Source organism: Mustela putorius, unplaced genomic scaffold (genome assembly GCF_011764305.1).
Source record: "Mustela putorius furo isolate JIRA1106 unplaced genomic scaffold, ASM1176430v1.1 tig00003987_pilon_pilon_pilon, whole genome shotgun sequence".
Lineage (NCBI taxonomy): Eukaryota > Metazoa > Chordata > Mammalia > Carnivora > Mustelidae > Mustela > Mustela putorius.
Window position 1 is genome coordinate 13,166,872 of NW_025422126.1, and position 22,038 is coordinate 13,188,909.

The 22,038-nt window shown below is 43.4% G+C and overlaps 2 protein-coding genes across 4 annotated transcripts in view; one reads left to right on the forward strand and one right to left on the reverse strand.

Annotated features, from left to right (window-relative positions):
- DDIAS (DNA damage induced apoptosis suppressor) overlaps positions 1-4,228 on the forward strand; it is a 47,309-nt gene extending 43,081 nt beyond the window's left edge. Inside the window, exon 6 of the mRNA XM_045071495.1 lies at positions 3,809-4,228. The gene's annotated coding sequence lies outside the window, so the exon portion shown is untranslated. The remainder of the gene's footprint in view (positions 1-3,808) is intronic.
- The window catches only part of RAB30 (RAB30, member RAS oncogene family), a 74,626-nt gene that overhangs the window by 3,224 nt on the left and 49,364 nt on the right, over positions 1-22,038 (reverse strand). For all 3 annotated transcript variants that reach the window (XM_004763475.3, XM_004763476.3, XM_045071496.1), the window contains exons 2-4: positions 11,758-11,858; positions 8,642-8,725; positions 2,145-2,328 (exon numbers count right to left, since the gene is read on the reverse strand). In XM_004763475.3, coding sequence (XP_004763532.1) covers positions 2,145-2,328; positions 8,642-8,725; positions 11,758-11,850 — 361 coding nt within the window. In that variant the 5' untranslated portion in view covers positions 11,851-11,858. The remainder of the gene's footprint in view (positions 1-2,144; positions 2,329-8,641; positions 8,726-11,757; positions 11,859-22,038) is intronic.

Sequence of the window (22,038 nt, forward strand, 5' to 3'; positions counted from 1 at the left end):
AACTGGGAAGTATATTCACTAAAAAGAAAAACAAACTGCATCTGACCAGGCCTCTAAATTTACCTACAACTCTCCAAGAAATACAGGTAATAAAGGAACTTGTCAAAGTATACTATGGTGGTCTGAAATAACAAAATTCAGACTTGAAAACTCTGAAGGATAAACATGTGATTTAACAAATTCCAGGGGAGAAAAAAAAACAGAGGGATAACCTACAGGCAAAAAGAGAATTAAAAGACACAAAAATCCATGAGAACATATGAGCCTTATTTAGATCTTTGACATGAACAAATTTTTTAAAAATGTCTGTGTTAATCAAGGAACTCAACATTGTCTAAACGTTTGATGCTATTAAGAACTTAATTTTTTTTTAGGTGTGAAAATGGATTTGTGCTTAGGTTCTCTTTATTTAAAAATCCTATTTTGAAGTTATACACTGAATTATTGAAAGATGAATTAATACAGCATCTGGGATTTGCTTCAAAATAATCTGAAGGTTGGGGCGCCTGGGTGGCTCAGTGGGTTAAGCCGCTGCCTTCAGCTCAGGTCATGATCTCAGGGTCCTGGGATCGAGTCCCGCATCGGGCTCTCTGCTCAAGCGGGGGGCCTGCTTCCCTCTCTCTCTCTCTGCCTGCCTCTCCATCTACTTGTGATTTCTCTCTTTCAAATAAATAAATAAAATCTTTAAAAAAAAAAAAAAAAAAAAAAATAATCTGAAGGCAAGGGGTGACAACATAAAGGGGGAGCAGATTAAATAAGATTGGCCATGAGCTGATGATCGTCAAATCTGAGAGATGTGTACAGGCGGGTTCCTGATACCATTTTTTCTACTTTCACTTGTGTTTGAAATTTTCCATAATAAAAAGGCTTTTTTTTTTTTTTTTTTTTAAAGCCAGTGCCTCTTTCATACTGAATGGACTAATTATCTCCCATCAAATCTCCATTTAACTTCCTTAGACAGAATCCCAAGGAATTTGCTTTGACTCAAGTTCTGAAGGGCTTTTTGTGGAATGGAAAGAAAGCCCAAGTCCTGAGATGGGTGCTTTCAAGCGCTTCATGACAAACATTCTCCAGTGTGCAAGAGGGTTTTCAGGAGTGGGCACAGAGCACTAGCTCATAGAGAGGCAGATACTTAACCCAGCCACCTGAAAGAAAAGTCCAGCAACTTATTACAGAGCAGCACAGCAGTTGGACAGATACAAGGTTTGGAGTTGATCTTAATATGCTACCTTGGGCAAAGAACTTCAACTCTCTGGGCCACAGTTTCCTCATGCATAAATTAGGAATCATTACATATAAATTTCCTAACATGATTCCTCGCACATGAGTGCTAGCTATAATGCTTACTGTTTAAGTGTTTACTTAGCTTACTGTTAACCATAATTTGTGTCTTAACAATGCTTCTAAGATTCTCTACCTGGATGTCCAAATTCAAGTCTTGCTAGAATATACAGCAATATTCCTTTTTAGGAAGAAAACATTTTAACAGCCATATATTATTAACATTTTTCATCACCAGGAGAAGAGTTTTTAACAACCCAATCCATGTCACTGCAATCTCATTGTTAATGGGCATATTCGTCACCACAGAAACTCATGGGTTGTTTTCTGTTTTTCTGCCTTACTAAACAGAACTACCCTCCCACAAGATGAAACAAACTGCAGAATTTCCCTTAATGGATTCTCCCTGAAGTTAGAATTTCTCAAGTCAGCACAAATGTAAGAAGAGAGAAAAAAAAAAGTCCATTTCTTTAGGCAATAAGAAATTACTTTAAGAATAAATTCTTTATTAACTTCTGAGATAAGGTTTATATCTAGACCAGCAGTTTCCAGGATTTTGTAACTAGATTTTTTGGGTAATGCTTAGCAGTCCACATAACTTCCATGGCAGTCCACCTTCTTGCCTAGAGCCTTCATTGACAGAAAAATCAATCAGCAATATTTTCAACTTTACTTTTCTAAACATCGCCTTGGGATATGACCTATTTCATTTTCTCCTCAATTTCAGAAGAACTGAATGTTGACTGCATGAATTATATAGCTGTACACTACGTTAGTGGAAGGTAGCAAGGCATAAGCAATATGTGATTATAAATTCTCTGATGGCCACAAATCAATTTCCCTCCTCATTAGTCCTTACTTACCCACTAGCACAGTGATGACCTTGTTGCTGGCATATTGTTCTATCTCCCGCAGCCACTCAGGAAGGCAACGGAAGGATTCCTCACAGGTTATATCATAGGTGAGGATCAAGGCATTGGCGCTTCGGTAGTAACTCTGGGTAATGGACCGAAATCTTTCTTGACCTGCTGTGTCCCAGATCTGAAGCTGTAAAGGGGTAAGAGAAAGATCTGGTTGGAGAAGCAGAAAAGAGAGCGTTGCCTTGCTTTAGTTTAGAAATGGAAACACCTCACTCAGTTTCATGGTTATTTTCTGCCCTAAGAAACAAACAAACCAACAAAAAAAAAAAACAAAAACCAAACAAACCCAAAAAACAAAACACCACTTTTTTTTTTTAAAGATTTTATTTATCAGAGAGAGAGAGAGCGAGCACAGGCAGACAGAGGCAGAGGGAGAAGCAGGCTCCCTGCCGAGCAAGGAGCCCGATCCCAGGACGCTGGGATCATGACCTAAGCCAAAGGCAGCTGCTTAACCAACTGAGCCACCCAGGCGTCCCTTTTTTTTTTTTTTTTTTTTTAAATAATGTGGTAGGTATATCTGGTTAGGGAGAGGGACTTACTTTGTTTTGGGGGGGGGGTTCCCTTTATTATGTTACCTAAGAATTTCTTTCATTCTTTAATAAAAAAAAAAAAAAAACTATTGTGAGGTGCCTGGGTGGCTCAGTGTGTTACTTGTCTGCCTTTGGGGGTGCTGGGATCCAGTCCATCGGGCTCTCAGCTGGGAGCCTGCTTCTCCCTCTCCCGCTCACCTCCTCCCCAGCTGTGCTCTTTCTCTCTCTTGCACACTCTCTCTCTCAAATAAATAAAATCTTAAAAAAGTTATTGAGCATTTAGTATGTATCAAGCTCTAAGCATTTTACATGTAACAAACTCAGTGAATAGGTACTATTACTCCACTTCTCACATGAGGACACTGAGGCACAGAGAGATTAATTAAGTTGCTCAGTGTCTCACAGCCAATATGTCCCAGAGCCAGTTTAACCAGGCTATTGTGGTCCCAGAGTTCATGCTCATAGCTACAATAATGTATTACAAATGTCAGGATAGAGAGCAGGCGGTCGTTCTGTGACTGTTGGCACTTCAGGCAGCAACTGGAGCGGAAGAACATCCGAGCTCAACCACCTTTTCCAGATCAAAACTCAAAGGGCTCTAGTAAGATATTATCTTTGTTAATGAAAATGGGAATGATGCCATGGCAGATAAAATAATTCCCCTCCCGCCATTTTTAAGCTCTGAGACTGTAGGCAAGTCACTTGATCTCCGGGTTTCGGGTGTTTCTTTTCTTTTCTTTTTTCTTTTTTCTTTTAAGATTTTATTTATTTATTTGACAGATCACAAGTGGGCAGAGAGGCAGGCAGGGGGCAGTGTGGGGGGGGGGGGAGCAGGCTGCCCACTGAGCAGAGAGCCCGATGCAGGGCTTGATCCCAGGACCCTGAGATCATGACCTGAGCCGAAGGCAGAGGCTTAACCCACTGAGCCAGCCAGGCATGCTAGGGCTTTATAAAAAGATGTTAGTAATAGCCAAGCCTACTGGAATTTGCATTTTTCTGAAGTCACCTACCAGTTATAAGACCTAACAACTGATGGTTCTAATAATAAAGAAGAAAATAAAAAACATTTCTCCCCAGATTTCCCTGCACAGAGCAGAAGACTACAAAGAGAGCCGTACTCCAGAGCCCTCTGAGTGCAGGACAATGCAGAAGGCCTTGAGAAATAACATCAAGAGTAAGAATGTTCCCTTCTAAACTGCATAAACTTCATGTCACAAAATGGATTCACCTCCATTAAGAGAACATCATTTCTTCAAGGAAAACCTTCTGGAACATTCAAATTGGGCCAGCTTCCTCATCCTCACCTCCCACCCTACCCGCCCCCCGCCCATAGTCTCTTCTGCAACCCACCCTGTAATTCTCCCTCATAGCACCTGACACACTTGAATAGTTTATTTGTAATAATATGTTTGATAACTGTCTTTCACTAGACTGAGAGTTTCCTGAAGGGGAAATGGTCCATTTCATTCACAGAATCCCCCACTCCAAATAAAGTGCCTGCCTGGCAGACAGTAAATGTTCACATATGTATTGCCGGTCTCATTTAATCTTTACAACAACCCAGGGAGGTAGGCGGGTTTATGCCTTTCCTCCATCTACTCACTGCTACCCACAAGGTTGGGACTCGGACTCCAGGTTTTCTATACCCAGTTGAGGATGCATCCCATCGCCATGCTGCCTTTGTGCCCAAAGACTAATTTTGCTATACATCTGTATCCAAAGAGGATGAGTTAGTTGGTGTCACCCTCTGTTCATACCAGTGTAGCTGAGAAGACTAATGAGGGACCAGTGGTCCCTAGCCCCGAGCAGTGGCACAAGGCTCTCCTTTGATCTGAAGTCGCAGCTGTTCCTTATGATGTACATGAAAGTCTGTGTGTGCTGAAGGCAACCATACAGATGTTACGGCTTTGGCTGGGACAAAAGCTATTTCTCTGCTCTGCTTTCAACCTAGGGACATGGTTCCCCTCTGCCAGGATGTGTCTTTAGGACAACAGACTATTGTTTTCATACCACAATGAGCTTTGAAAAACACTTGTCATTGAATTTAATACTGTCAATTATCAGAAATCACTATGTTCTCATGATTGGCACATCTTGAGAACAGCTCTGAGGGTTAAAAATATTTTCTAAAAGAGTGATTGTATGGCCTTGCCTAGATGGAGGCTGCTTTCTCCTAGGGGGCTGCCCTTTTCTAGCCTCACAGTTGAGTCTTAAGAATATCCATGTTCTGCTGCCTTTATCATTCCATTTGGTTTCACTATTTTCTCTGCAACTCCTTCACTCATTTTCAGCACTTGTATGTCATTAATGTATGTAGAGTGCTAGGCACAAGGTGGGTAACTAGAGGAATACAACACAATTCCCGATCTCAAAGATCTCACCATCTACAGGGATATCAAATATAGTAAACTAACCATAATAAAAAAGGAGAAGTTCTTCTACTGAAGAGTCACCATCAGGAGAGAGTGTCTTCTAGGTTTTAATCTCATGCTGGTCAGTATGTTCTCAATACTGCAGCCATGGGCTTTCTAACCATCCTCATCTCCAGCAGGGGTGACACTGTTTGCCTACACTCTTAGCACCATTAACTTCTCTCTCCTATCTCACTGCTGCAATCCTGCACTGCAGTCCCAGGTGCACCTGAGTGCCTCTGTGCCAGAGGGAGGACTTGGAGGGCAAGGGCTACCTCTTATTGAACCTTATACCCCAGTGACTTCCTACCAGAGTACATGGTACATGGTGGACACATGTGAATAATGGCTAGCTGCATGAAAAAAGGATGGCGGAAGGACTGGCTAATTCTGCTTAAATGACTGGTAGGATATTAAAGAGGATTTCACAGATAAAATGTTTGAGCTAGGGGACAATGAGTTCCTAGAGGGCAAAACTGCATTACCTAACACAGTGCTTTCCATGCATCATCTACTCTACTGCAGGAGTGATAGAGGGAAGAATGGAAGAACAGATGGTCAAATGAGTAAATACATGTGCACATGTTCAAGACGTTCTTTTCTATGCAATATATACCTGCTTACAAAGACAGCCAGCAAGTCTTCTCTTTATAAGTACTCTCCTAAGGTTACAGTGTTGTAGCCTCAGCTTAAAGTTTTACTTGTTTTTGTTTGTTTGATAGACTTCTAAAAAAATGGATAGGAGAAAATTCTACATCTGTTTTAATCGCACTGTCTACTCAAGGTCATTTCAAAAGGCAAACCACGTTAAGGGAAGGGTCTCAACTTTGCCTTTACTGACTTGGAACTAAGGCTTCACTGCCACAAGAATGTTTCTAATACCTTCGATCCCCTGCCTTCAATCCTGAAAGCCATCTGCAAAGAAACAACCGAAGAGGGGAGGCCAAAGTGGGGAGATGAGAAGTCAGGAGAGAGGCCTGGGGTATGGGGCTGCCTTGGCTTTCACCAGGCAGGTGATCCTGTGGGATCACCTTTGTGGTCACCTGTGAGTCCTCTGTGGGACTCCAAGAAACCCAGCAAACTACTTGCAAAAAGACACTTAAAACATCACTGAGAAGAGGGATTCAGTGAACATTAAAGAACCAGGACAACAATGAGACAACAACTGCATCCCTAGTGATGCTTGGGCAGCTCTAGCCTCATTCACAGAAAGACTAAAGACTTTGCTCCTCAGGCGTCCACGTGCTAATGAGGCCTTTGGATTAATGGGGTTGAGGAGGGTCATTCTAGATCTTGGTTCCACATAAATGGCTAGAAAGAAACTCTAGCAAATTAATTAGGACTCATTAATTTAGGAGATTAACCAACTCTTACTTCTTAAAGATGAAGGTCCAGAGACCTAAAAAGAGGTGAGGGGACAGGAACTGTACTGTGGACGGGGAAAGGAGTGAGACGCAAACCTCGTTCCTGAGGAGCCTGGGGGTCTCATGGTAGCATTGGAGGTTATGAAAAGATGGATTTTTAGCTGAGTGTAATACGTGCTTAACAATGAGATTATAATTTGCAGAAAATGGCAAAAAAGAAAAATAAGCCTGTTCTTTAACAGTGGGGACCGTTTCTTATTTACCCCTATTCATTCCCAGGGCCTGGCACATGGGAGGCACTAACATTTGTGGTCAAAGGAATGAACTCACACAGATATGTATATGACCAGGAAACCTTCTGGAAGTAAAATGCCTGCAACATTAGTTATCTTTACTCAACTCCTAGGGGTGGCGATCACCTCCAACCTGCTGCGAGCATGGTTACACGTGGCTCTTCCTGCCAATGCTTCCTGGATGCACACTATGGTCTCCTTCCTACCCCCACTCCCTAGCTCCTTCTCCCGACCCGAATGCATGATTTTTCTGAGCTTTCTGGTTGGCACTGACATGGATTTTACACCCTGCTTTGTTTTCCAGGGCCCCTAGCTCTCCATTCACTATTGTATTTGGTGTGGATGTCTCTGCAGAAGGAACCAGTTTGAAGAGTCATGGCTGGAAGAGACACTGGGAGTGCTTCTGTCCCCGTCTTGGGAGCCTCCCTATACACTTCTCTGTGTGTCTCTGAAATGTGGCAAGAGCATGCCAGAGCCTCTCTGCCCTTCCTGTGGCATGTGAAGGCAGGACTGCAGGTACTGGGTTTGGGAGAAGGGTACAAAAGACATGGATTTAAAGCCTTGGGGTGCTTAGGTTGGGATCTAGTTGGAAAACTGATGCCACAGTTTTCATTGTGCTGCTGATGCCAGGGACACTGCTTTTTGCCCTGCGACTCAGCTCTGAAAGATCTGACCGTGGAATTTCACTAACTCTGAGAGGCAGGTAGAGCACAGAGCCAAAGACAGCCTCTCTCCCCTCCTTCCCAGTAACTCAGTCCTAGTCCATATTTCTTCCCATCACCTTCCTCCTGTCCTTGCTTCGAAGTGACAGGCCTACTGTGCCTTCATCCTCTTCACTCCTGGCAGGGAAGATCCCAGGGAGGAAGAGGATGCGCTAGCTCACAAAACTGGTTCGGATCCTGCCTACCTCCCTTCCTAACTGTGCAGCCATGGATAGGTAAGTGGTTGAATCTCTCTGAAATCTGTAAAAGGAAGATAACTCACCATTTACCTCACAGAGTTTACAGTGAGGACTAAGTTAAATAGGACAGCTCATATAAAAGCACCTAGCAGTGAGACGGACATAAGGTGCTCTATAAACACTATCTCCCTTCTCCCATTACCAGACATACCATGGTTCTTACAGGTACCAGAGGCCATGGGGGGAAAGAGAGAGAGCATGGATCCTTCCTGGATCCCTCCTTTACGGTCTCTCCCTTGTTACCAATAGCATAGTATGGTATGGTGGGAGATACAATAATTCCCATAGGTGATTCATACGACCAAATGACCCAGAACAAATGTGGGAATCAGTAGGCTCTCTCATGGGGCTACTCTTCTTAAGAGGTAGCACTGCTTATTGGCCCAACTCAGGAGTTCCCAATTTGGGGGATTTGTTCCTTGTTTTTATATAAGCTCTGACATGACAGGAGACAGGACCAACTTGCCTTAGACCTTCTCTCTGTCTTCCCATCGTTGTTTTTTTTTTTAATATTTTATTTATTTATTTGACACCGAGAGAGAGATACAGCAAGAGAGGGAACACAAGCAGGGGGATAGAAAGAGGGAGAAGCAGGCTTCCCACTGAGCAGGGAGCCAGATGTGGGGCTCAATCCCAGAACCCTGGGATCATGACCTGAGCTCACTGCAGACGCTTAACATCTGAGCCACCCAGGCACCCCTCTCTTCCCATCTTTAAATGCAACATCTACAAAAGAATAGAAGAACTCTGTTTGGAAATAAGTCACTGTGGCTGAATATATTATTTTCAATGTGGGTTTCAATTAGGAGATTTAATAAGTGTTATGATAACACTACTTCTTCTTGGGAAATGAAAGCCTTATTGAACACTTAGCATCTTACCTTGACTTTTTCACCATTAATCTCCACCGTCTTAATCATAAAATCAACTCCAATCGTGGCTCCTTGTCCTGGGGGGAAAAGACCCTGAAGAGGACATAAAGGAAAATAATTAAGCAAATCTTTCAGTTAAACGAAATTCTCTCCCCTCTCCTCCCTCACCATGCATCACCACCAGCCCCTTCCTTTGGCTGAGTTGAGAACTCTGGTTAGTGTCATGGGAGCCATGTTGAATTTAATTTTGTATGTATGCTTTGAGGGGAGGAGGAAGGAGGGAGAAAGTAGGAGAGAGGAATGCTAAAAGAAGAAAGAGAGTGAAATGGGGAGGAAGACAGAGAGGGGGAAGGGAGAAAACTGGGAAGGGGCCAGGGAGCCCCATTCCAAAACTGAAACAGAACTCAGACACAAGGATAAGAGCATGAAGCCATAGGGATGAGATCAGGATTGTTAGAAGAGGAGCAAAATGGATAGGTACTCCCAGAGACGTAAATCCTAGAAGATTAAAACTGGTTATCAGCCCAAGATAGGAACCACTGACATGAACAAACAAACAAGAACACGCTACAGGAAACGTGAATGAGACAGTGAAGCTTTTGAATTTTCCTCTGCTCTGAGGGTGAGAACTACTTCCCTCAGTGCAATGTACCACACATGTAATTACATGAAACTGGGGCCCTTGATGCTGGGAAAATCATGGAAGAAAATAAAATCATTCAGGGAGAAAGTAGGAACAGTACGAAACCAGAAGTCTGGAGGAGCTCTGTGTGTGGCCTCAGGCAAATCAGTCCCCCTCTTCCGGCCTCAAATTCAATGGGCATTCCAAAACAAAACAAAACAGAAAGCTCTACCTCAGACTGGCAGCTGAGCTAGAAAGATAGGATTTTAGCAAAATTACATGTACAATATATGTTGCTGGTATATAATTTTTCCTGCAGGCTTAGGCAGGGACTTGGGAGGTGGGAAGGAATTCTAATAAGGAAGTGTTCTTCACCTAGTTTCTATTCCCTCTTCACTTATAACGGGAATTGCCAGAAATTAAAGTAAAATGGACTCTATGAGCTCTGGCAGCTAAGATTGGGGCATCTTTAATTAAGTCTATTCCCTAACAAGAGAGTTCTTTAATTAAAGTTTGAACTTAAAAGACTGAGCTTCAAACCCACAGAAAATATTCCATTGCATGTTCTGCAAAAGATGTAAACATAAACATTCATAACTGTACTTACAAATATTGAATCAATTTTCCTCTATTTTGGTTTGGCTCAAACTCAAGGCTGCCAAGTTTTGAGTTTATCACTCCAGCTGTTTTGCAGTCTAATAAATGCCAAAAAATAAAACAAATCCTTCCCAATGTCTCCCCCATCATTTTGTTCCCCAACTCCTCATTCTCAAAAAATGCTGAATCCAGTTCATTTTAACTGCATGCTAAATAACAAAACCAAACATAATACTGTCTGGGAAGTTACTTTTGCAGGGAGTTAAGGGGCTGGGAGGGGTAAAAAGCAGAAAAGAAAGGGGTGGTGTGCTTATCGGCAAAAATTAGTGTTCAAAAATGGAAGCATTTTTACCTTTAATGACAAACTTTATGCTTTTAAAGAGAAAAGCCAGATTCCTATGGTCTCAGAGGTTAGGACACTAAAAATAAAAAAGAATCAGGCTAAGAAGCAGGAGACGTGGGTTCTAATCCTATCCTCGCCACTAACAGGATGCATGATGCTAAGGAGTCATTTTGTCAAATTCTCATCTGTAAAACGAGAGGAGGGCACTGAATAATCTCGAAGGGATCTTTCCTTAGATAATAATACCAGGTCAAGGGAACTTTTGATAACAAAGAGACTAAAAACTCCTCCACGGCTCTGCAGGCTTGTCTTCCTGCCAAAAGCAGAAAAGATTATTGGTAGGTGGAAGTAAAACCAGCTGGAGTTTCCAGTATCACAGCCTGGTGGCTGACTAAGCGTGGATGCCTGGTAGCTTCTTACTTTTGATTTCACCAGGCCGGGGCTTAGTAAAAAGCACGAGTTCTCTTGTGGGTTCATGCACCCTGGGAAAAACCCTGGCATTTCCCAAGGTGACTCTCTGCCCTAAAGCTGTCTGTGTTATCCTGTCCAGTTCTGCGCAGAACCACAGACATTCAGCGCTGGAAGTAGCTTTGCAGGTCACCAAGCCTGTCCTGTGTGGCAGGGAGGCACGGAGGCCGGCCAGGGGAGGGAACTGAACCCAGGCTCACAGGACCGGCCAAGGCAGAGCTGGGACCAGGACCTGAGTCTCTCTGCACTCCAGCTGGTGCTCTTTCCACGGGACCCCGCCGTCCCCTGCCCTCGCAGAGGGAGGCTCGCTCAGCTCTCCCACCTAGCACTTGAAGCAAATGCAAGTTGCAGGCATGATAATTCTGAAAAGGATGCCATTCATATTTTTCCAGGAAAACACAAAAGAAGGTCAACTTCAGAATGATTTGTCACTCATTTCTGTATAAAAACAGGCATGTAATCTCTGGCAGTAATTCTCAAAAGGGCAGTAATTCTCAAAGGGAACTTGTACTTAGATCATACGATAAGGGCTCAATCCAGAGGGAACATTTAATTTTGTTCAGAGAGTCCTTCACTCTTCTTGCTTCATTCCCATTTAATAGACTTAAAAGCATCAGCGTATTTGGTTCTAAACCACAATGACTCACTCAGTTGCGGGGTGGGGGGGCGGATTTGAGAGGGCACAGGCAGGGAGTTTGGTTTAATTTGTACTTAAGTTTTTTAAAAAATTAATACTTAGGTTTAGTCTGAAGTCCAGATTCATCTGTTAACATCTTTAGATTATTGACTGATAATCTATTTTAATCTAATAATCTGTTTTTTATAGTATACACTGAAAGCAAAACCATTTGCTCCTCTCATAAAGGAAGCAACACAGGAAGGGGGTTGGACTGATGGTGACCCCCAGAGCCAGACTCCCTGAAGATGGCTGAAAAAACTTGAGCCAGGCTATAAAGCTGGTGCACTCTCAAAGGGCATATTAAGAACCAGCAGCCCAGGGGCCAGCGCTGGGACCAGCCCTCCATTCTCTAACCTAACCCCTAACCCCACAGGTTAGACTGAGAAACCCAAACCCGGACTTCCAAGTTCTCTTACCTGAGTGAATCGTCGGACTAGGCACGTCTTCCCCACGCCAGCATTGCCAATTAAAACAATTTTAAACAGGAAATCATAATCTTCCATACTCATTTACACAGCTGCAAGGCAAACACAGGCAGGAGTGAGATGGGGCCTGGTCAGACTTGCCCACAGTGCTCAAGCTGCACCAGCTTGGCCTCCTCAGGAACAACAGATCTGACTCCTGGGAAGAGCAATTTAATGCCTCCCTCTGGTGATCTCGACACTGAGAGAGGAACACAGGTGTTTGGTCACAGACGAACTTTACTCCTTCCCAGTCACCTCATGCCACACAGAGTATATGACACAAATGTCCTTTTACCCAGTAACCTTTATTCTTCCAAGTCGTCAAGTCACAGGTCACTCCTGTGGTAAGATCTATTTTCTTTCAGCATGGAAAGGAGAATACAAGCCCGTGTACAAGCTGTGGGTGCAAGGGAGCAGGAACAAAGAAGAGCCCATCCAAAGCTTCAAGGCAGTTTATGTGCACGTGGTGTATGCCTATGGGAAGAATGCCAAGGGACCGGGAGACTGAACAAAGGGGAAGGAGCTAGAAAGAAACCTTTCAGTCCCCTGCACATCCCAAGCATCTTGGGGTCCTAACCGTGGGAGTTATGGCCATCTTCCCCCTACCACCACTCCTTATGCTGCGGCAGGTGCCTTCTGCTCATTCCTATCGGCTGTGGCATGTGCCACGTCCTCTGCCCAGGATGCCCTCCCTCCCACCTTATGGTGCCACCAAGTCAATCCTGTAAAGCCCAATGGAAGCATCTCATTCCCTCTGACTTCCTCACCGCCCTTCCCCAAATAAAGTGAAAACTTTCATCATTCCTCTGTCCTTAAACTTCAAAGGTCTGCCTCATCCTTGAGCGAAGGGACTATATTTTTCAGCTCTATTTTCCTCACCCACATGTGGGACAGTAATATTTAGTAAATGTGTACTCTGTAGAACTAAAGAGTTAATGAATAGGCCTATTGCTTAAGTGTAGGTTTAATTTCTCCAATTGTGCTAAAAAGAATATTACATGCTCTGTCTACTTCAGAGGACAGTTGTAAGGATTTTTTTAAAAACTACAAAAGAACCTTGGTACCCACAAAGCTCTATCCTGGTGAAACCATTATTGTCTCTTGAGTACCTACTATAGTACTGTGCTAATCGTGGTAGGAAATACAGGGAGATGAACCAGTCCCTGCCCCCGAGACTAATGTGAGAAAAGTTAAACAACAACCACAAAGTTAAATACAATTCAAACCAGGAGTGGAGCTCATTTCATAAGGTGCAGGCAGAACAAGACTGTGGACTCTAGAGGAAGAGGAGAAAGACAACCCGCGAGCCCAGGAGGTGAAGGGAGAGCTGGAAGAAGCTCCCAGGGTCAATCCTACCAGCAGCGCTGAAGCTCAAGTGACTGCAGGTTCGCAGGGTCAAAAGAGAGCCCAGTGCACGGGGACTAGTCAAGTAGCTGGGGGAGCAGATCCCTACGTGCACAGATGATTTCTGTGTGGGTTTTAACTTATCCTTGGAAAGATGCCTGACAACCGAGCCAACACGCATGTGGCAGCTCATGGGGTTCTCTCTCAGTTCGCTGGGACTGTGAAGGAAAAATTGTTCTCTGTCAAGAATCTGGGGCCATAAGCAGTGTTGAGTTCACTAATACGCCAGGCACTGCACTTGGCACCTGAGGGGTATTTCCATTTGTTTTTACAAGTCTCTGAGGCTGGTATTTATTACTCTGTTACCTATTTTACAGGTAAGTCAACTGAGGGGAGCCTGAAGTCATAAAACTAAAAGCCAGAGGTCAAGGTCAGAAGGCCTATGGTGTCACCAAAAGAACTCTAGTCTTGGAGCTGGAGAAACTAGATTCAAATCCTCTACTATCTTCATCATCTTCTTCTTCTTTTTTAAGATTTTATTTATTTATTTGACAGAGAGAGACACAGCGAGAGAGGGAACACAAGCAGGGCTAGTGAGAGAGGGAGAAGCAGGCTTCCCGCTGAGCAGAGAGCCCGATGCGGGGCTCAATCCCAGAACCTTGGGATCATGACCCGAGCCGAAGGCTGCCTGCCACCCAGGCGTCCCTCCACTATCTTCTAAAGTCTATGCCTCTGGTTAAGTGAAAACTTTTTGGACCCTCAACTTCCCCATCAATAAAATGTGGCTAATCGCACCTTTATCACAGAGCTGTGATGCTTGAAGGGATTACTGTCCCCCAAGGACAGTACCTGGTTCTTAGTCACCCAGACTCCTCAATATGACAGCAGTTTTTCATGGTCAGTCTTCCACCTTTACTGTCGGCCCCTACCTCTCACCACTCTGCTCACACTCTGTGCTCTAGGCTCACTGGATTTCTTCAGTTCCTGAAATGCCATAGGACTGTTGTCCCCTTCAGACTTTCACAAATACTGTTCCTTCTGCCCAGAATATGGGACACAGCCTCCCCTCACCACCTCCAGCCCAACTAACTTTGAGTTCTCCTTTCAGTTTCACTTAAACATCTCTCTAGTATGCTCCTTTGACCTGAGAGGAGTCCGACCCCCTGCCATAAGCTCGCATGTCAGACTCAGCATGCTTTCCTGTGCTAGTTTATGTGTATCTGTCTTTTTTTTTTTTTTAAGATTTTTTCTTTATTTATCTGACAGAGATCACAAGTAGGCAGAGAGGCAGGCAGAGAGAGAGGAGGAAGCAGGCTCCCTGCAGAGCAGAGAGCCTGATGCGGGGCTTGATCCCAGGACCCTGGGATTATGACCTGAGCCACCCAGGTGCCCCTATGTGTATCTGTCTTATGCTCCAAGCCCATCCCTCAGCATCTCCACCCTACACACACACACGCACACGCACACACACGTGCATGACTGTGAGCAGCACGGAAGCAATGATGTATCTGTTTGATTGAGTCCCCATTCCTAACCCCTCCCCATCATAGTCACTGTCATCCTTGCCATTATCATCATCATCATCATCTTATTCTATATTATTAACTCATTTAATCCTCATAACACTCCTAATAGGTGGATACTATTAGCATCTGAATTCCGAATATTGAGGCACAGGAGAAGCTAAATAAGAAGTCACGAAGGTCCCACTTAACTGGTGGAGCCTAGGTCCAGCCCCGGTGGACTTCCTTGACACAATACCCACAGTGCCTTTCTCAATGCCTGGCTTACGGCAGAAGCTTAAGAAAGATCTGATGAGCTGAATGCTAAAGGGCAAGCAATCCATAAAATGTGATTTCCTTTTTCTCTTCCCCTCTGGCTTCACATCCAAAACTCTTCCCACCACCCTGTAGTAGCTTAAATAAGAATCAAGGACAGACTCTAGATAAAGACTCCAGGATGTGGAATGTTAATTAAAATTCAAGAAAGCTGTTAAAAGTGACAAGAAAATAAAACTCAGGGATAGGGACAGGGATAGCAGGAGGACAGGAGGCTCTGTGGGCCCCACATGACCACAACTAACGGCTTCCATTAGCCAGTGAACAGGGAGCAGGGGCCTGGACAACATCCTTCTGTGCTCAGAGGCTTGCCACACATTTACTCCTCCATCTTTGGCAGAAGTCAAAGAGAAAAAGCAGAAAATTCAGAGGAGAATGTCCAAAAAGAAAGGCCTGAGAAAGGCTCCTAAGGGGTTTTACAGTGCCCAAATTCTGCACCTTCAGGAAAAGAAGGGGAAGAGTTAAGTGGACTGAGTCAATGCTCAGTCAGGTCTCCTGTGGCCACCAGCTGCAGAGAAAGCCACAGAAGACAAGTTAAGGCTTCCCTCCTTTCCATAAGAAATCACTTTGATGCTCTGCTGAATGTTACGGGGTTTGTGTGTGTGTGTGTGTGTGTAATAAATCTCTGGGGGAAGTGTTTGGTCTCTTTAAAAATCAGGCCGTTTGGGGCACCTGGGTGGCTCAGTGGGTTAAAGCCTCTGCCTTTGGCCCAGGTCATGATCCCAGGGTCCTGGGATCGAGCCCCACATCTGGCTCTCTGATCAGCAGGGAGTCTGCTTCCCTTCCTCTCTCTCTGCCTGCCTCTCTGCCTTCTTGTGACCTCTGTCTGTCAAATAAATAAAGAAAATCTTTAAAAAAATAATAATAAATAATAAAAAAATTAAAAAAAAAATCAGGCCGTTTGTGACTAAGGCTGATAAACTCTGGGTTACCTGCGGTAGTTACTGTTCTGTTTCTAATAAGAAACACATGGCTCAATGAACAGTTCACAAGATTCTCTGAAAACTATGCTCTGAGGAAGCCTTTCTGATCAGGAAGTAAGGTAACAGCTCAGGCGTCACCAGTGACCGTGGGAGCAGCCATTCAGAATCAGCGAGTGCCACAGAGCCCTAAATTGACAAAAGTTACACCTTGTCTGGGTGCCCACATGTCATCACATCTACTACTGACCAAGCACTATTCTAAGGGGGTTTATATACTATCATTGTTAATAATAATCATCACTGACACTTATTAATGCTTATAATGCACCAGGCACGCTTCTGCATGTACTCATCTAATTCTCACAACAACTCTGTGGGGTAGCAATTATTACCATCACCATCCCCAGCTTCCTGGGGAAACTGAGGCACGGAGAGGTTATCCTGAAATCTAATGGCTAGTTAGTCTTAGAACCAGGATTCAAATCTAGATCCTTCTGACTCCAAAATCTGGCTCCTCCTAAAGTAGGAGCTGCTGTCCCCTGCCCTATGGTAGACAGCACTGCTGTACTATCCTAAGAGCTGTGGCACAACTGAATGGGAACCCTACCCCGTGAGCTGCAATATTCTAGAATCTCCCTCCTCTTGAGGCAGCACACCCACATTGATAGGGCCACACAAAATTATTCCAGATCATACAAGCACTGCTCCTCATCGTGCCTTCCAAGTCCAGGTCTCTGGGGATGCTGACCTTCCCCCAAATACCACTCCCACAATTCATTCATCCATGTAACTAAGTACTGGGCATAGGGGCAATAAACAGGAACGCTACCAGCAAACTCCCAAACATCAGAATCACCACAATAGCTCAACATAAATGGATGTATGAATAAGATTCAAAAAAGGAAAGATGAGGAAAAGAAAAGAATGAGTTTAGGGGCACCTGGATGGCTCAGTCAGTTAAGTGTCTAACTCTTGGTTTCAGCTCAGGTCATGATCTCAAGGTCTAGAGATCAAGCCCCATGTTGGGCTCTGCAATGGGCATGGAGCCTGCTTGGGATTCTCCTTCATCCATCTCCCTCAGCCCCTCCCTCCCCTAAAAAAAAAAAAAAAGTGAGTTTAGAAAAGATATAGGAAACAAGATGAACAAGATGTACTATGAAAAAAAATCTAAAACTATGTGATTTTAGTAACATAAACCATTTATCAAAGTGACCTTTAAAAAAAAAAACAAAAAACCGACACTGTATTCACTGTTGCACATCAGTACATTTCTCCCCCCACCCTTCAGGGCTCAGTATAACAGATAAAGTCAAGGATTCTGGTGAACAGAGGCCTGATCCCTCCCCAAGCCCTGCTCCAGAAAAATGATATTTGGGGGACTTGTCCTTGTTCAAAGACCATGTGTCTCACTAAATCCTTTTCCCTTTCAGGGCCTCAACCTTGAAGAGTAAACTGAAGGAGTTGGGTGAATAGGCACCATGGTCCTTCTGAAAGCATGATGTGCTGCCACTCTCTCATACCAAAGAGGCAGCATGGGTACTGACCTCCAGAGATCTGGGTTGGGGGCACCTGGGTGGCACAATCAGCTGAAAGTCCATCTCTTGGTTTAGGCTCAGGTCATGGCCTCAAGGGTTGTGGGACAGAGCCCCACGTTGAGCCACATAAGGCTCCCCTCAGCAGGGAGTCTGCTTGAAGATTCTCTTCCTCTGTCCTTCCCCCACTCTGTCTGTCTGTCTGTCTGTCTCTCTCTCTCTCTCTAAAATAAATAAACCTTAAAGAATAGAGAGAGAGAGAGAGAGAGAGACCTGGGTCTGCTGAAGAGCTGTATAAAGTTTCCTCATCCATAAAATGGGGATAATAGAATCTATTATCATTGAACTGCTTGAGAGGCCAATAAGATAATACATGGAAAGTGACATTTAAAAAATACAATAATCAAATGAAATATTTGACAAGAATTATATATACTGATTGCAGAAAATACAACCAAACAAAATGAAAGAGAAAACAATTTGTAATCTCTTTCCCTAGGCAAATCCCCTCCTGGGGATAATTATAGTTAACATTTTGGTATACATCCTTCTAGGTTTTTTGTTTATATACACTCACCTGTATGTATGTAGATTTTTAAATGTATGGATTTTAAAAACAAAAACAAAAATAACATTATACAGTATTTTTTTGTTTTCTATAGAGTGGTATTTTCCCCAAACCCCCAAAATTAAAACTTATGGTATACCAACAGAACTGATTACCAAAGACCCTCAGTGTTCACTCAACATTTGCTCCTATGACCCTAAATACCCAAGAAAGGGGTGGCAAGAAGATAGATAGCTTCAAAGTGATATAACTAAGTCTTAAAGACTTAAAAGTTCAAAAAATTCACATAATGAAGAAAACTGATTTTGTTTAACCTAGGATTCACCAAACATGATTTTAACTGAGAATTCTTTTCTTATATCACACTTCCTAACAAAAATGTGTCTAGCTACTAGGGCTCCATGAAACATCAGTGTAGTAAATGTTATTTTATAGCACTTGAAATCAGGGTTACCGCTCAGGGAGGGTTGTTACATGAAAGAAAATAAAATAAAGGAAGAGAAGGAAAAGAAAGGAAAAAGGAAGGGGAAGGGAGAAAGAGGACACCCAGATAAATTTCAATTTCAGATGGCAACAAATACATTTTGATATTATAAGTTTGTTCCAAATATTGCCTGGGACATATTTTTAGTATGTAAATATAACCCAAATATTGCATGGGACATACTTATACTAAAAAATTATTAGTTGTTTATCTGAAATTCAAATTTACTGCACAATCCTACCCAGAGAAAATCGGAGTAGTTTTCACTCAGATTTACTAGAAACAGAGGCCCTAAACACAATCTCACACCTACCCAGATTGTGGAGGGAGGTCGGCAGGGCATGAGAAACAAGATATGCCTGATGAATCCAAAACCACAAGAGAGGAATAAAGAAGGGCAACAAGTAACATTTGTAGAAGGCATTACTGAGTGTGGGTACTTAAGAATCTAGGCCAGACTCCAGAGGCTCAGACTGGCATAGAGCACACTCTGCAGGAGGGTTTCTCCCTCCTGGACAGTCTCAGAGCAACTGTGGCCTTTCCTCCCAGTCCATCTCCACATGTGCACCTGCCTGGTGGAGGAGGGGGTGCTCTATGCATCTGCTGCCCCTGCTGTCCTTAAGGCCAAGGACCATGCTTCAGGAAGACACGCATGTCAGCGTATTCAGGGCCACGTTCAAGTAGACACTGAATTCAAAGTGTTTGATCTTTCACTCTAACAAGGTTCTGTCTCAGGAAGCTCATTAGTGCTTAATTACTAGAAGGCAATTACTAAACATTACTATAATCAACTGCTGCAAGCTCACTTGCTTTACATAAGCTGCTAATTTCATGTTATTGCAAGTTAATTATTCTCCTTGGCCAGGGATGTCAAACACCCACCTGGGCCATGGCTGCTCCTCATTCAGCAAGCCATAATCTCCAGCATTCTGACGCGGCCTTTTACCGTTCACAAAATGTGGTCACAGACATGATCTCATCTGCACCTGCCAACAATCTCATGAGCTGCTTCTTATCATTCATTATGCAAGTGAGGAAATTGAGAGTTGAAGGAATGAAGTGTCACGCTAAGTCCCACACTAGTGAGTTGCAACATGGCCTCTCCATCCTAGCCATGGAGGATGTAAGGAATTTACATTCTATCATTTATTTATTTATTTGACAGAGATAGAGAGATCGCGAGAGAAAGGGAACATAGAGAGACAGCGAGAGAGAGGGAACACAAGCAGGAGGAGTGGGGAAGGGAGAAGCAGGCTTCCTGCTGAGCAGGGAGCCCGATGTGGGGCTCCATCCCAGGACCCTCGGATTATGAACTGAGCTGAAGGCAGACACTTAAACTGAGTCACCCAGGCACCCCTACATTCTATCATTCTCGATACCAATAATCACAGCTGAGGCTTATTCAATGCTTATTATGTGCCAGGTGCTCTTCTTCATATATGTACTCATTCAAATTTCACAACAATCCTGGGCGGAGGGTACTATAATTTTTATTATTATCCCCAGCTTACAGAAAAGGACACCGTAAGCTTCCATCAAAATCACACAGCTAATGAGTAAAACTGCCAGGATTCAAAACCCACGTCTTTCTGGGTAAAAATCAAGTTGGAACTCTATCTCACTCCTTATACTAAAATAAATTCCAGATGGATTAAAGATTTGGATTTTGAAAAATGAAAACATAAGAGTACTAGAAGAAAGCATACACCATATAAAATCTTAAAGTGGGGAAGGCTTTCTAAGAATTACTCAAAATCAAGGCCAGAAAACAAAGAGACTGACCAATTTGACTACGTAAGTTTTTAAAAAAACTCTTCATGGCAGAACAAAAGATGAACTGATTAAAATATCTGAAATAAATATATAACTAAGGACTAATTTCCTTAAATGCTTTAAGAGTTCCTACTAATCAATAAGAAAAATTGAATAAATCAATAGAAAAAAAGGGACAAAGGACACAAGCAGATAGTTTATAAGACTATAAAGGAAGAAAAATGACATGTATTTTTTTAAATGACCAGCTTTACTCCTGAGAGTAAATTCAAGTTCTAATGTATAATTAGTCATTATAAATTTAAAGAGTTAAGATTATAATTATAAATATTATTTTAAACAAGATGGTAACTTGTAATGAAAACTATAATGAATTCAAAAGCAGAAGCCATTTTTCACTCCAGATCGGCAGAGCTCCCTCTGTGAAGGAGGGGGCAGGGAGAAATGGGGTACCGGTATGCCACTGGTAGGAGGTAAATCAATCCAACCTCTGTGGAGGGCAATATTGATTTACAACTAAAAAGGCTATTACAAACCCTCTGACCCAGCAATTCCACTTCTCGGAATCTATTCTACACTTACATAATATAGGCGCACAGAGACACATGTAGTAGGATATTCATTACAATGACGTCTGTACTAGCAAATATGAAAAACAACCTAATAGTCCATCCACAGGAAAACGGTGGTAATATTATGAAAACTATACATCAGTATACCATGCAGCCTGCCATGGACATCTGCAAGATGCCTTAAGTCAAAGAAGCAAGGTGGAAAATGGTATGCAGAGTATGAAAAGGGGGCATTTAGTTATTTATCTGCATAAGCATAGAACATCTCCAGAAAAAGGCACGGCAGTATTTGCTTCTGGGGAAGGTGTCATATCTAGCTGTAGGAAGGAGGGTAACTTCCAACTCTTACATTGTATTCCAACCTTCTACTCAGTCTGCAGCGCTTGCAAGGCAAGACAGTTTTCCTAACACAGTGAGAGAAGTCTTTATTTAAAAAAAAAACAAATCTGTTTGGGGTGCTCTGTTTCTCTCTTTTTTTTTTTTTTAAGATTTTTATTTATTTATTTGACAGACAGAGAGATCACAAGTAGGCAGAGAGGCAAGAGAGAGAGAGAGGAGGAAGCAGGCTCCCCGCTGAGCAGAGAGCCTGATGTGGGGCTCGATCCCAGGATCCTAAGATCATGACCTGAGCCGAAGTCAGAGGCTTTAACCCACTGAGCCACCCAGGTGCCCCAGGGTGCTCTGTTTCTATCTTTCAGTCTTTTCTTTGCTCTGCTGCAGCCCTGCACATGACAGGGAAGGAATGTCCTCCCCGCCTGTGGGGTTGCCCTTCCCCGCTCACTGTGTGTGCCACTGCTTTCTCTACTAAACCGTGTCCCAGTCCAGGAAAAGCCTACACGGTGGACTCACTCATACCAACTTCCCTCAGGACCCAGCCTCCATCACAGGGCAGCCAAAACCAACCAACAGAACCACAGTCTGAACAACTTCACCAGTAAAAACAAAACTCTCCCACATTTTGTATCATGAATCATAGCTCAGAAATTACTGCCCTCTGACACAGAATCCTCCCGAGGAAGGAGAAGGAGCCTACCGTTTTCTCCCCATTTTACAGAAACGGGCTTTGAAATCACGAGTGACTTGCCTCAGGCCACGCGAACAACAGAGCCAGAAGGGCACACACCCAGGTCCCCTGACTCTAACTCAGAGCTGCCACCAGGACAAACAAGCTCTGCAAGTATAAATCCCTACTGGGCAAG